At 41.9% G+C, this 13,641-nt stretch overlaps 1 protein-coding gene across 11 annotated transcripts in view; it reads left to right on the top strand.

Moving 5' to 3' along the window:
- The first annotated feature begins 261 nt into the window (after nucleotides 1-261).
- The window catches only part of LOC307028815 (uncharacterized protein), a 226,970-nt gene continuing 213,590 nt past the window's right edge, over nucleotides 262-13,641 (top strand). For 2 of the 11 annotated variants that reach the window (XM_079664156.1, XM_079664155.1), the window contains exons 1-14: nucleotides 262-447; nucleotides 3,764-4,047; nucleotides 4,206-4,329; nucleotides 4,509-4,586; nucleotides 4,710-4,852; nucleotides 8,962-9,194; nucleotides 9,721-9,899; nucleotides 9,986-10,076; nucleotides 10,160-10,504; nucleotides 10,586-10,685; nucleotides 10,863-10,950; nucleotides 11,183-11,300; nucleotides 11,729-11,824; nucleotides 11,915-12,109. In XM_079664156.1, the coding sequence (XP_079520282.1) occupies nucleotides 4,768-4,852; nucleotides 8,962-9,194; nucleotides 9,721-9,899; nucleotides 9,986-10,076; nucleotides 10,160-10,504; nucleotides 10,586-10,685; nucleotides 10,863-10,950; nucleotides 11,183-11,219 (1,158 nt within the window). In that variant the 5' untranslated portion in view covers nucleotides 262-447; nucleotides 3,764-4,047; nucleotides 4,206-4,329; nucleotides 4,509-4,586; nucleotides 4,710-4,767 and the 3' untranslated portion in view covers nucleotides 11,220-11,300; nucleotides 11,729-11,824; nucleotides 11,915-12,109. Of the gene's footprint in view, nucleotides 448-588; nucleotides 846-3,572; nucleotides 4,048-4,205; nucleotides 4,330-4,508; nucleotides 4,587-4,709; nucleotides 4,853-8,428; nucleotides 8,516-8,660; nucleotides 8,880-8,961; nucleotides 9,195-9,720; nucleotides 9,900-9,985; nucleotides 10,077-10,159; nucleotides 10,505-10,585; nucleotides 10,686-10,862; nucleotides 10,951-11,182; nucleotides 11,301-11,728; nucleotides 11,825-11,914; nucleotides 12,110-13,641 lie in introns of those variants that run through there. The other 9 variants (XM_079664158.1, XM_079664157.1, XM_079664149.1 and 6 more) reach the window with 9 other exon arrangements.

Raw genomic sequence — 13,641 nt, 5'->3', positions numbered from 1 at the left:
TTGTTGTGGAAATACCGGACGTGACGTTGTGTGATCGCTTAGCAACTGAACTCCGTGAAAAATAAACACCACTAAGGTTCAAGGGTTTTTGTTATCAGATGCTAGCTACAGTGTAATTTCTGCATTTCAAATCTTAGATCCCGAGCTCCTCCAACAGTGCAACATAATATAAATAGGACATAATAAGAAAATAATAAAGATAGATAAAAAATAGTGCGAAATGCACCACTTTTGGTTCAAAGGATGAAACCAGTAGATTCATTCATTTATTTATTTTTGTTGCCCCAGCTAAATCGATGTTAATCCATTTATGTGGTTGTGGAATTACTGTACGTTACATTGTGCGGTCGCGTAGTAAGTGAACACCATGCTACCGATTACTATCCGATGACCATGAACGCACCGGACATCGGCTACAACCTCCTTCTGTCTGACTTTGCCAAGCAGGTAATGTGCTGCACCGCATGCCTCCAATATTTTACTGTTTATTGCAAGTGAATCAGTTGTAGTTACATATCTTTTTAAAGCACGAGCAAGCTAAACACATATTAGCTTTACTTGACCGGAGATATAGTGCAGTGGTGAGTCCTACAATAGGCTAGTTGCACAAGATAGCATCTATCAACTTCCGGCGGCTGGTTGTGAGCCCGATTACTTCCGGTCTTCGCCATCACTCACTGTACGGAGGCTCAGTCATTGGTACACATTTATTTATAAAGCTATGTTGGTGGGCAAACTCCCGTATTACATCTGTTCACTGATAAAGCACAAAGTTGCAAGCAGCTATTGTCTGAGATCGCATGATGTAGTCTTGTTAGATGTGCCAAGAGTAAGGACTGTCTTAGGTAAGACAGCTTTTATGTGCGCAGCTCCACTTGCTTGGAACAGTCTACAGCTAAAATTGAAATTGAGCAATTGTATTTCTCTGAATGTTTTTAAAGCACGTCTAAGTTAAATGCTTTCTGAAACTATGGGTATTTGTAAATGTTGATAAGTATGTAAATATGTTGTATGATATCCTCTATTGTTTGTTTTTATGTTTTATGTTTCATGTGGAACTTAAATTGCTGCAGGTCTCCCTTGTAAAAGAGATCTATGATCTCAAGGGACCAATCTGAATAAATAAAGGTTTGAAATGAAATGAAACATTAGTGTACCTCACAGAGGTCGCGTTAACCGAATATATTCCGTCTATGATGGATTTTTTTTAACAATGACGGAAAAATCTGAAAGCGGTCCGTCATTTTGACGGATTAGAACAAACACAGAACAGCGCCAACGTTTCCCCGCAGCAGGGCTGCGGTGTTATGCCGTTAAGTCGTTTCCAGACCTGACTTTGCCGTACAAATCATTGAAATGTCTGGGAGTTTTTGCTTTACGCTGTTGCGTGCTCCCGCGAGGTGCAGTGGGCATGCATAACACCGGTGTTGTGCCAAATTATGCACTCCCGGCGTGAAATGCACCCCTTGTCACGAGAACGCGCATTTGAAAATGATACGTTTACACCTTAAAACGATGCTTAAAACGAAAAGTAAGCGTCCAGGGTTTTTTAATGGTAATTTGCAGTCGTTTAGTGGTAGGCGAGCAAGTCATGATTCTTGTGTTTAGACTTTTCGCTCCGTATTTTGATAGTTGACCAGCTACCACTAAACGACTCACAGTCTGAAAATGACCATTAAAAAAACCTGAACGTTTAGTTTTCGTTTTAAGGTCTAAACGTTTCATTTAGAAATGTGCGTTCCCGTGACATGGGGCGCATTTCACGGTGGGGGTGCATCATTTGACACAACACCGGTGCTAACAGTTCACAACCCTCCCCCCCGTTGACAATTCACCAGCGTGCTCTTCCCCCCGTCAGTTGTGGACAAACCGACGGGTAATAATGGATTTTGACGGAAATGTTATGATCCTGTCCGTCAAAATTACAGACAGCAAAAAAGTCTAGCGCAACGCCGGAAGTTGATAGACGCCATCTTGTGCAACTAGCCTGACGTCCCCGTTTTCCGGGGACAGTCCCCGTTTGTATTGGCCTGTCCCCGGTTGAAACTGTCCCCGGAAATGTCCCTGTTTTTTAATATACGTTAAAAACAGACAGCAAGGTGAAACAAAACGTTTCATGTCAGGAAACACTGGGTAAACAGACTGTGGTCAAGCCAGCCCCCACTTCAAAAAACACAGTCAAGCCAGCACACACGTTGTGTTGCGGTGCGCGAATATCCTATGCATTACGGTAGAGGCCTGTAAAAACTGCCTTCAAAATAAAAGCGTTTACTCGGTCAATAACAAATATACCTAAAAAACACACCAAACATATTCATATATACTGGAGCTTGAATTAAGAAATATGTACTATATAATGTGATCAATAATAAATTAAAACAAACTACGTATAACTACCACATTATAACTGAGTGAATGTAAAATGTAAGTATACAGTAATGAAGACATATCTAACATTTCCACTGGGTGACTCATTTCAATTGATGTTGACACCATCTCTCAACACTCCTAAAATAACATTACTTTCTGAAGCACAATTTAAAATGTATGCTGTTTAAAATCTCAAATTAGATCTATTGTCCATCTATATTTTGATTATTATTTAATGGAAACCGTCCATAATCAAAGAGTCATTCGAAGTCAATCAAATACTTATTTCACTTCAGGGTGATAGCAGGAGACCCCATCTAGTCAATCAGAGAAAATCAGGACATTCTGATGTAGAGTTTCAAAATAAAATACTTTTGAAATCTCATATATGGGCTATCGTCCTTCTGTTTTTATACAAGAATAAATAAAAAAACTGTCAAATCATCAAAGACTTATTTCACTCCAGGGTGATAGGAGAGCACCCCATCTAGTCACTCAGAGGGAATCAGGACAATCTGATGTAAAGTTTCAAAATAAAAGACCTTTGAAGTCTCATATATGAGCTAGTCCTTCTGTTTGTATCCAACAGTTAACATGTTCGAATTACATTGAACCAGAATTGTCCCCCTTTTTTCTTTAACAGTGAAGAAAATTGGTTATGTTAATGATATATTGAAGGCAAAACTCAAAATGTCCCCGGTTTTAATTTTGAAAATCTGGTCACCTTATCCTACAACCCAGAAGTGAGTTAGCATTTTACAACTATTGGTTCCCTCGTCTCAGAGTCAATGGCATTTCTCCATAGGATTTTGGAAAATTGCTCGAAATAAGATCTGTGGAAAACGAACCTGCTGGATAAATGCACGTTTTGTTCAGCTGGATAATCTCCACATATCTACCCTACTTTTATAATTTTCGAATCATAAATCTAATGGCCAGAAGCAAAATGCTAAACGAACTACAGACCATGGATGTATACTAAGAACCTTTAGAATAATTACCCTTAGAAGTACGCCAAAACATAACTGCTAACAATGTAAATGCTGTGTTGGAAACAAAGTTAATGTAAGAAAATGTTGAGTTAAATACTTTTGGCACTGTATATACAAAGCTTGGAAAAATGCCTATTGTTGCTGTCATACTTGCATACAGTGGCAACTAATAGTATTGTGAAGAAATGTCATGACAACCATCTACAGACTGTTACTGCACGCTGATTGTTGTGGTCCTATTTAGGACAAAACGTTCAGAGCTGTCCTTGTTCCAGTCCGCCCCTGATTGATTAGTGCTTTAACTCGTAAATTATCCCCAATGTTAAAGCTTGTTGATGATATGTGAGATTGTAAATTGTCATGCATTCTAAAGTGTTCACTGTATTTTTTTCCTTCAACAGATACCAAACCAAAGCAAGATCAAACAGCACTTTAAGAGCCTTTTTCAATTTCTTCTCTTCTCCCTCCTCAGAGCTATATTCCCTACATTTCTTCCTGTCTTCTCCAGATTTTTACCATCTTCATCTCTGTCTCTTTACCACTTTCTCTTTTGTATTTATACGCATGCAAACACACACACCTGTGTGTGTTTTGATTTCTAGTTCCTGAAATGGCTGCTAAACAAGGCGAGGAACAGCTAGAAGATGCCATTTTCCTTGCCGATTTACTTTGTAAACAACTGAAGGTACATTTTTTTATTTCAATTGTATTGGTTTTGTGCCCGATGTACTGATTAGGTTGATTGATTATGTACTTGTAATTTTGTAATGCTTGTAAGTGAATAGGAATACACTGGGAATGAAAGGCAACTTGTTGTGAAAATGCATGACTACTTTATTGAAGGAGGAAGAAGACAGGGCCAGAGCAGCATCTAACAGGAACAGAATCCGCTGGGTTGGCAAAGATGCTCAGGGGTGTCCTCTAAAAAGGAGGAGCAGAAGTGGGGCAACCTGCCGACGTACTAAAGGTTTGTTATATCTGTTATTCCGTCGTACGTATAAAAATAGGCCATTGTAATAAATAGTTAGAGTTGGTTAGAACTGTTAGAACTCTTTTAATGCATAACATTTGCCTGCGATTGCCTCCTGTTCTCTGTAATTATTATCTGTTACCAATATATCTATTATTATAATTATTATTTTTCAGCCAGAACTGTTGCCATTGACAGTCCAGTGACTGTGGAACCAGCTGGAGCAAGCTCTGCAGTATCCCCTCAGCTTTTTGGTAGGATGACATTTACTATCATTGAAAGTTAGGAAATGTGTCAACATAACATCAAACGAATACGTGATGCAATATGAGTACGCTGTTGTGATGCTGAACATTTTCTTTTTTGTTTGTTTCCAGAAGATGAGATTCAGCAATTGCAGGAGCTTTTGGTTGATCAACCATCAACCTCTTCCTCATGGTGCCTGCGCCAAAGTGCTGCCCAATTGGAGTGGCAAAAGGCAAGGTCCCATCACTTGGACAGCTTGCTGTCTTCAACTATGGTACCCGAAAGGAGATGCTCACATTGTTCCGCTCCTGCGGTCCTTCGCTGCAGAGAATGCATGCCCCTTGAATGGTTGTGTCATGACTGTGACATTTCTAAACACAGCATACACACCCTTCATAATAATAATAATAATAATACATGGGACTTTTATAGCGCTTTTCATGAAACTCAAAGACGCTTTCACAGAGAATTTAAGAAAACACAACAAAAAAAGACAAAGAAATACAAAAAGAGATAAACAAAACAGAAAAAATACGGGGGGAGTGGGGTGGTCAGTGGTTGAATGCAGTGTTGAACAGGTGGGTTTTGAGTGATGTTTTGAATGCTGTGAGGGAGGAAGAATCTCTGATGGATTGGGGTAGTGAGTTCCAGAGGGTGGGTGCAGCAACGGAGAAGGCTCTGTCGCCCCAAGACTTGAGGTTGGTCCGGGTGGGGAGGGACAGGAGGTTGGCAGTGGCAGAGCGGAGGGAGCGAGTGGGAGTGTGTCTGTGGAGGAGGTCAGTCAGGTAGGATGGGGCCAGGTTATGGAGGGCTTTGTACGTCATCAGGAGGATCTTGTACTGAATTCTCTGGGGGATGGGGAGCCAGTGGAGCTTGATGAGGACGGGTGTAATGTGTTCACGGATTCGGGTGTGGGTGAGTAGACGGGCGGCGGAGTTCTGGATATATTGAAGTTTGTTGAGGATTTTTGCAGGTGAACCATAGAGGAGGCTATTGCAATAGTCCAGACGGGAGGTGATGAAGGCGTGGATGAGGGTTTCGGCAGCAGTGGGAGAGAGGGATGGACGTAGACGGGCGATGTTTTTGAGGTGGAAGAAGGCTGTCTTTGTGATCTGTTTGATGTATCGGTTGAAGGAGAGGGTTTGGTCAAATATGATGCCTAGGTTCCGGATGTGAGGGGAGGTTTGAACTGGGAAGCCGTCTATGTTGAGGGTGAAGTTATGGATAGGTGTGGTGAGCTTCTTTTGTCCAATGATTATTATTTCAGATTTATCGCAGTTGAGTTTCAGGAAGTTAAGTTGGAGCCAGGATTTGATTTCAGTGATGCAGTTTGTCAGGATGGAGTGGGTAGCAGTGGAGATGGACTTGGTGGAGATGAGAAGCTGGATGTCGTCGGCAAAGCAGTGGAATTGAAGTCCATGACGGCGGATTATGTGACCAAGGGGAAGCAGGTAGAGAATGAAGAGGAGGGGGCCGAGAACTGAGCCTTGAGGGACACCTTGGGGGAGAGGAGCGGTGGGGGATTTGCAGTTATTGATGTAGATGAACTGGTTTCTGTCAGAGAGGTATGAAGTGAACCAAGAGAGGGCAGTGCCGGTGATGTTGAAGGTGGTTTCAAGACGGGTGAGGAGGATGGAGTGATTGATGGTGTCGAAGGCAGCGCTGAGGTCAAGGAGGATGAGGAGGTTGAGGTTACCAGCATCGGAGGAGAGGAGAAGGTCATTTGTAATTTTGAGGAGTGCGGTTTCGGTACTGTGGTTTGAGCGGAATCCGGATTGAAAAGTTTCATAGAGGTTATTAGCAGAGAGATGATGCTTGAGTTGTGACGCTACAGCGCGTTCCAGAACTTTTGACAGAAAGGGTAGGTTCGAGATTGGTCTGAAGTTATTAGGGTTGTCAGGGTTTAGTCCGGGTTTTTTCAGAATAGGGGTGATAGCAGCTATTTTGAGGGACGGTGGGACGGTGCCAGAAGACAGGGAGGAGTTGATTGCTGTAGTGATGAGTGAAGAGAGAGTAGGAAGGCAGGCCTTAACAAAGCTGGAGGGGATGGGGTCCAGGGTGCAGGTGGCAGTTTTCATTCCTGTGAGGAGATCAGAGAGGTCAATAGGGGAGACAGGGGAGAACTGGGACAGGGGTTGGCAGGATAAGGGGGGGCAGGTGGCTTGAGGGAGAGCTGGTGTGGTAGTGGTTAAGCTGCTGTAAATGTTGTCTATTTTGCTTTGAAAAAATGTGAGAAAAGAGCTGCATTTGTCTACTGTGAATGACTGAGTGGTGGTGTCCAGGGGGCTGAGGAGTTTGTTTATTGTGGAGAAGAGTGTTTTGGGGTTTCCGGAGCCAGAGTGGATTAACTGAGAGTAGTAGGTGGTGCGGGCATGGGAGAGGGCATCTTTATATTGCTGTAGGTGGTCTTTGTAGGTTTGAGAATGAATTGTGAGACCTGTTTTATTGCGGAGTCTTTCAAGTTGCCGGGCACGGGTTTTCATCAGACGGAGTTCAGGGGTGAACCAGGGAGCAGAGTGGGTGAAGGAAACTGTTTTGGTTTTTATGGGTGCAAGTTGGTCAAGGCAGGAGGACAGAATGTTGTTGTAGTAGTCAGTGAGATCAGAGGGGCTATGGAGGTCCACAAAGGGAGTGGTGGATATTTTTTCAGAGAGGGAGGATGAGAGCAAGGTAGCTGAGACAGAGCTTAATTTACGGGAGTTGATTTTGCGTTTTTGCTTTGGTGGTGGGGTGGGAATGTTGATGGTCATGGTGATGGCTAAGTGGTCGGAGAGGAAGAGGTCTGAGCCAGACAGATGGTGAAGGTTTAGTCCAGTCGAGCAAACAAGGTCCAGAATGTGGCCACGGTTATGGGTGGGAAAGTTGACATGTTGAATGAGGTTGAAGCAGTTAAGCATGTCCGTGAAGTCTGTAGTTATTGTAGAGTCAGTGGAGTCCATGTGGATGTTGAAATCACCAAGTAGGAGGACTGAGGTGGAGAGAGAACAGAGCTGGGTCAGAAATTCAGAGAAATCAGAGAGGAATGATGGGTTTGGTTTGGGAGGGCGGTAGACAACTGCCAGGACTGACTGTGTGTGACCAGAGAGTTTAAAAGCCAGGTGTTCAAATGAAGGAGCAGATGAGATGGGGATGAGGCTGGTTTTAATGTCCTGTCGGTGTATTACGGCAATTCCACCACCTCGGCCCTCCGAGCGTGGCTTATTTATGTATGAGTATCCATTGGGTGTAGTGAGGTTGAGTGAGAGATAATCCAGAGGTTGTTGCCAGGTTTCTGTCAGACAGAGAAAGTCCAGTTTATTGTCCAGAATGAATTTGTTGAGAATGTGACTTTTATTGTTGAGGGACCGGGTATTAAACAGAGTGAGCTTCATATTGCTTTGTGTGGTGAGGATTGACTCAGGTGTCATTGCCAGGGCTTGCAGACAGGGGGCGCGCTCGTCTGTATTGTTGTGATGACGTAGTCGAAAGGTGGGTGTGCGCTCAGCTGACCAGAATACGGGGATGGAGTGACCTGTGTGAAAGTAAACAAACTTGCGACCGGAGCCTCTATGGATGTATCTGGTTCGTTTTAGAAGTTTTTGGTTTTTGATGACAGAGATGCATAACGGTGTGGAATGGTTGTTGAGTTGTAGAAGTCTCGCAGCGGAGTACCTCAATGCCATGCCAGGCAGGAGAGACGGAGCGTTGAGTGGACAGGTGAGCCGGGCAGCCGCTAGCATTAGCAGCTAGCGGGTATCCTGCAGCTTGATGACTGCAGAGGTGCAGGCAGCTAGCTCCAAGTAGTCCACGGAAGAGGGGTCCAGGCCAGCCAAAGGCAGGACACGTTTTGAGAAGTCCGGGAATGGGGTGGAGGCAGCGTTGGAGGAGCTAGGCAGGTGAAGCCGGGAGGATCAGAAGGAGAGCAGGTGGAGCGGCGAAACGGAGCCGGTGTTTTCAGGTAGGAAAACACGGACACATCTCATTGATTCAGCCAGTATAAGATTGACATAGATCTTAACTGGACTGGTCGGCTAAAAAGCTGCTAAGAAATGTTGAGGAAAGAGTAGAAAAGAGTAAAAAAAAAAAAAAAAAAAAAAAAAAAAAAACAGGGAATCCTTCAATGAAGGATATTTCAAATGTATTCCCCCAACAATGTCACGAGTCAAGACAAATGACATGTTCACTTTGAGACACCAAGGTATTTCACTTAACACAATTTAGCCCCAAGTGGTTATTTTATAACTTTCCTAATGTGCTGGTAGTTTAAGACATATGTGTTACAGAGTCTATAGGCAGGCCTGTCATTTTCGTCTGCATTAATGGTATGGTTTTAAGTGTTCTTTTTGTCACCCTAATACAGGTAATGAATGCGATTTGTTTTTACTAAACTGTATTTATTATTAGGGCGTTATGATTTGCATCTCCCCAAGAGGGTGTGCAACACATGCCATTACGAATGGACACCTGATTGGGGAGATCTCATTAGAAGCGGTTACTGGCCAGCTTCTGTGAACGGAGACACATTATATCCCACGGATGTCTTCAAATCTTTTGAGGACCTGAAGACTGTGGCACCAGGTTTGTCCAGACAGGCCTTTTTACAGATGCTGGAACGGAGGACACAGCATTATGGGAGGGTAAGATGACTGAGTATTGCATAAGTAGAGGGCATTGTGAAAGGATGCATTTTATTTTGTGTAGATGAAACATGTTTATTGGAAATATGTTTATGTCAAAATAACTAAATTCGAAAGCTTAAAATGTTACTGAAAGTAGTTTAACTAGTGTTACATTAGAGCTAAAAACCTAGCACTGGTAGATGTAGGACATACTGTATAAGATCAAACATATCATAATCCAACTTTTGTTCTTTACTGAAGAACACAATTTGTATGATGAAAAACATCGTGCTCTTCTGTGGGAAAAAATGAGATTCTGTATTGTATTGTACTGTAGAGAAGGTAGAGTCATGGTGCATATGACAAAAGCTGAAATAATGCTCCTTCTCTTCCAGTATCTGCCAATCCTAACCTGACCTTCACTTTTCAGGATATCGTGTGTTAGGGATACTCCTAATAGCCTCCAACCACTGTGAAAGTCTTCCTGTTTCCTCGTATTATTCTGACATGTGTAAGGTAACAATTTTGCTTCTCTAACTTCCAGACAGGAAAAATCCATGGAGACTTCTTCCAAAGAAGCTTTCTGGAGTATATGGCCTGCCAGTACGAGTGCCAGAAAATGACGTGTGAGGAACCCTTCTCATACGCAGCTTGTACTCCCAAAATGTTGGCTGTGTCAGTGGATGGGAATAGGAAACAGTACCGTTTCCGACAGTCACAGAGGTACATCTTTTTGTATGTCAATTGAATTTAAGAAGTAGCCTATCAATGATGATAATAATGAATTGAATATTTATTTTTGAATTTAGGATCGATGAACCACTTTTTAAAGGGCCGTTCATCATGGAAGACTCGGCTGTCACAGACTTTGTTGACAAAGTCAGAACAAATGTAAAATGTGTAAGCACAACATTTTTTTTCCTATCATTTTTCTAGCCTTTACTTGTTTTGAGAGTGTAACATTAAAATGTCTTTAATTGTAGACCCCAGGAAAAGGTACATGTGGTACCAGCCAGTGGTCAGCTGCTCGAGAGACAGCAAAAAGAGCCAGCAGGCTTGATAAAGAGGGGTTAGAGGTGGCTGTATGTAGACATGGAGTGCTACTGAAAGCTCTCAACATGTTCAGAGGAGAAATATTTGCCTACCCCTTGTTCCTTCAAACGCAGTTTCAAGCTACAAACGTGCATTTTTATTGCACAGATATTGCTTGTAAATACTGGCCCTACCTCGAGAAAGTGGCAAAGACAATGCCAGATATGCGACCTTTGCGGAGCATGCAACCGTTTCTCTCGGTCATGCATGCCAAGGCCCATTCCACAAAGTGTGAGGTAGGCCCACTCTTATATTATTGTGTTTGTAATAATTTTTTTTATGTAATCTATTACATATAATATATGTGTATTTGTTAGATTGTGTGGAGTGGGAGAAATTTGGAGGGTGCTGGTTCGATGGCCGGGGAAGAACTGGAGATGGTGAACAGCTTCACAACTAAGTACATGACAAAATCAGGTATGTCCTCTTGTCATTAGACCAACATAATTCTATATTGAAGTTATTATCCATCTCTTACTTTACTTTATCTTTGTCTTTGATGTAGTCTGTTTCAGCAATACTAGAGTTTTTACGAGTTGATTTCCAAATACCCAAGTTATATTATCTGCTTGTCAATTTTACTTTTAAAAACAGCTCGCAATGACATGTTGACTGTCCATGCGATGGGATGGAACAGACGGAAGCAGGAAAACCTTCATGTCGTGTTGGCCAAGAGATCAAGGTAATTGGCCATGTAAGCATAGGCATGACAAGATTAGATTTGGAAGACTAATGTGCAAACCTGTCACAAACAAATAATTGTCCAAGCTGGTAAAGTGTTGGTTACTGAGTGCTTGCGCAGGTCTGGAAAATTTTGAATGATTAATTACTGTTTTCAAGACATGAAAAGTTATGGAAATTTGGGTGAAAATCTTGAAAATACATCTGTATCGGCAATATCTTTTTTACAACAGACAATCACAATGTTGGAGGGTGAGACTCAAAAAATGAAGGACACCTGCGAAGAGCTTGGATGCCCTGAGGACAAAGTCCAACAATGGGTAAATGATGTTAGAGACTGGGCAACAAACGGTATGCTGTTTCCTAACTTGATAATATAACATTGTTATTTAACGCAGGGGTTCCCAAACTTTTCAGCCCGCGACCCCCAAAATAACAGTGCCAGAGACTGGCGACCCCGTGTCGACGGGGGGGGTGTTAATTTGTTTGAGAAACAGAGCCTCGTTGCGGGGAAATTATACAGATGGCTAGTCCGCCCCTGAAAATGTCTATGCAAACGTTATTATTAATAATAAAAATTAAAAAAAATTATAAAAAAAATTAATCAATTTTTTAAAATAATTTCTTTGTTTGTTTTTTTTCATTTTTATTTTGTAATCATCTCGCGACCCCCACTCGGGGTCTCGCGACCCCCACTTTGGGAACCCCTGATTTAACGTATAGTATTAACACCTATGATTTCTTTGTCCTCAAACTGTGTTTCTTGTTATTTACCCAAGACAACACATCAGGCGACAATCAGTCTCTCCAGATGTCCATTGAGCAGCTATTTCTAGCGCTGTGCCAAAAGAAAGCTTGCCTCTATAGACAGAATGGTAAGTTATTATTATGCAGTTGCAGTCATGTAATTAAAAAATTCCATTGAACATTGTTTCTGTAATCTTTTTTACAATTACGTCATATAGACAGCAATAAGATTTGGCAGTTGCGTCGCAAAAGGTTAAGGGAGGAAAAGACCAAACTCTTAGCGGCAATACGCCAGTACAACACCGGACAGCCTCCTGAAGGAGAAATCCAGGAAGAAGAGGTGGAGAGAAGACTGTCTGCAGAAAAGCAAACAACAGACAGTCTAATATGGCCATGGGAAGTGCAAAGTGATGGTAAGAGCTTCTCTTGTTTGTGTTTATATAATATGTTTATTTTCTGGCACTAAGCAAGACCTATAACACCAGCTTCCCAGTCAATGGACTATGACCGGTCACTTATCCTACTGGTGCATGTCTTGGTCGGTAATGGTATACAACAACAATAACAGTGTAAATAATTAATGTTTGTTTTATTAAATCCTGTTAAACTGGGACTACAGCCATAGTTTTGTCATTTTATTTTATTTTGAAAAGCCGCAGCCGGAAGCTAGTGTTGCGCTGAATGTGGTGCATTTTGGGAATCCGTCAGTGTTAGAGGATTCTTAGCTTTGGGGGAGTTGTTGCTCTGTTCACTCAGTTGTAAATATAATAATAATTGTGATCTACGTATATATATATATAGGATTACTTGAAAACAGTCCCCAATAATACATGTTTACTTTAATACAGTTTAGAACAATATTTGTTAACTTTAATCTTTAGCACACATCCTATACACAAGTTATTGAGCCGTTTCCGCTCTACATCCTGAACTCCTCCCTTCGATGCAATGCACTTCCGTTTTGGCGGACTGGGTTTGTTTTGCTAGCTAGCTCCGTTGTGCCGACAAAGCACTGATATCGCAGAGACAAAGAGGATATAACAATTACAACATGAAGAAAAGTGGTTCGGGAACTACGTGTGCGGTAGTTGGTTGCAATCACTCGAGAAAGCACCTGAACGAGTGGTTAGATAGAGAGTGCTACGACCACAAACCAGCACCCAGCACCCAGCCATGTTGTTCATTAAATACAGATAAACACAACAAATACTGCATGCATTGTATTTTTTAATATTATATATGAATATTTTCATAGTGATGTAATTGTGTGGGCTGCTTTTATATTTTAATTTGTAATACCTGTTAGGATTAAACATGTGATCTTTCTTGTTGAAGCCATTTCTTTAGATTCCTCTCAACAATTAATTAATTCAGTGTTATTTATGTACAGTATGAGCTTAATATGAATGATGAACTGTGTTAAAAGAAATTGTAGCACTCTAAGGAACATATGAAATGCAATAATGCAATAACAGTGCAATAATGAAATTAAATTACATCAAACTTTATTTTCACTCAAACAGTACAGGCACATATGATATATTGCACAGCATAAAGAGATCATGTAAATTGCGCATTATGTAAACAACAGACAACTGTTGGCTCCTGTGGGCATGACCTAAATAAGGCAGTTTATTTTGGTTTTATGCTGGGCCACGTCGTCATGTTATCCTCCCAGTTTTGCACTAAATTCGGGTGGGGGAGAGTAACGCCATCTCCAGTCAAAGAAGTAGAATCGTGTTCCCAAGCTAGCATCACTGTTAGCATCGAAATCGCTGTGTTTACACCAGTGCCCGTCTGACTGTTTACATCGGTTTACACCGACAGACGCTGTGCAAAAGACTTCCGGCGGAAATGAAGTGCATTTGTGTAGTGTCATGGCGCTACCCGTGTTTTGGCGCGTAAACTTGTCTATCAAAGCGGCAAACTCTGGGGAAGAGCCGGG

This window comes from Notothenia rossii, assembly GCF_949606895.1.
Source record: "Notothenia rossii genome assembly, chromosome: 2".
In the NCBI taxonomy this organism is placed as follows: Eukaryota; Metazoa; Chordata; class Actinopteri; order Perciformes; family Nototheniidae; genus Notothenia; species Notothenia rossii.
Note: the sequence above shows the minus strand (reverse complement) of the source record. Positions and strands in the feature narration are given on the sequence as shown.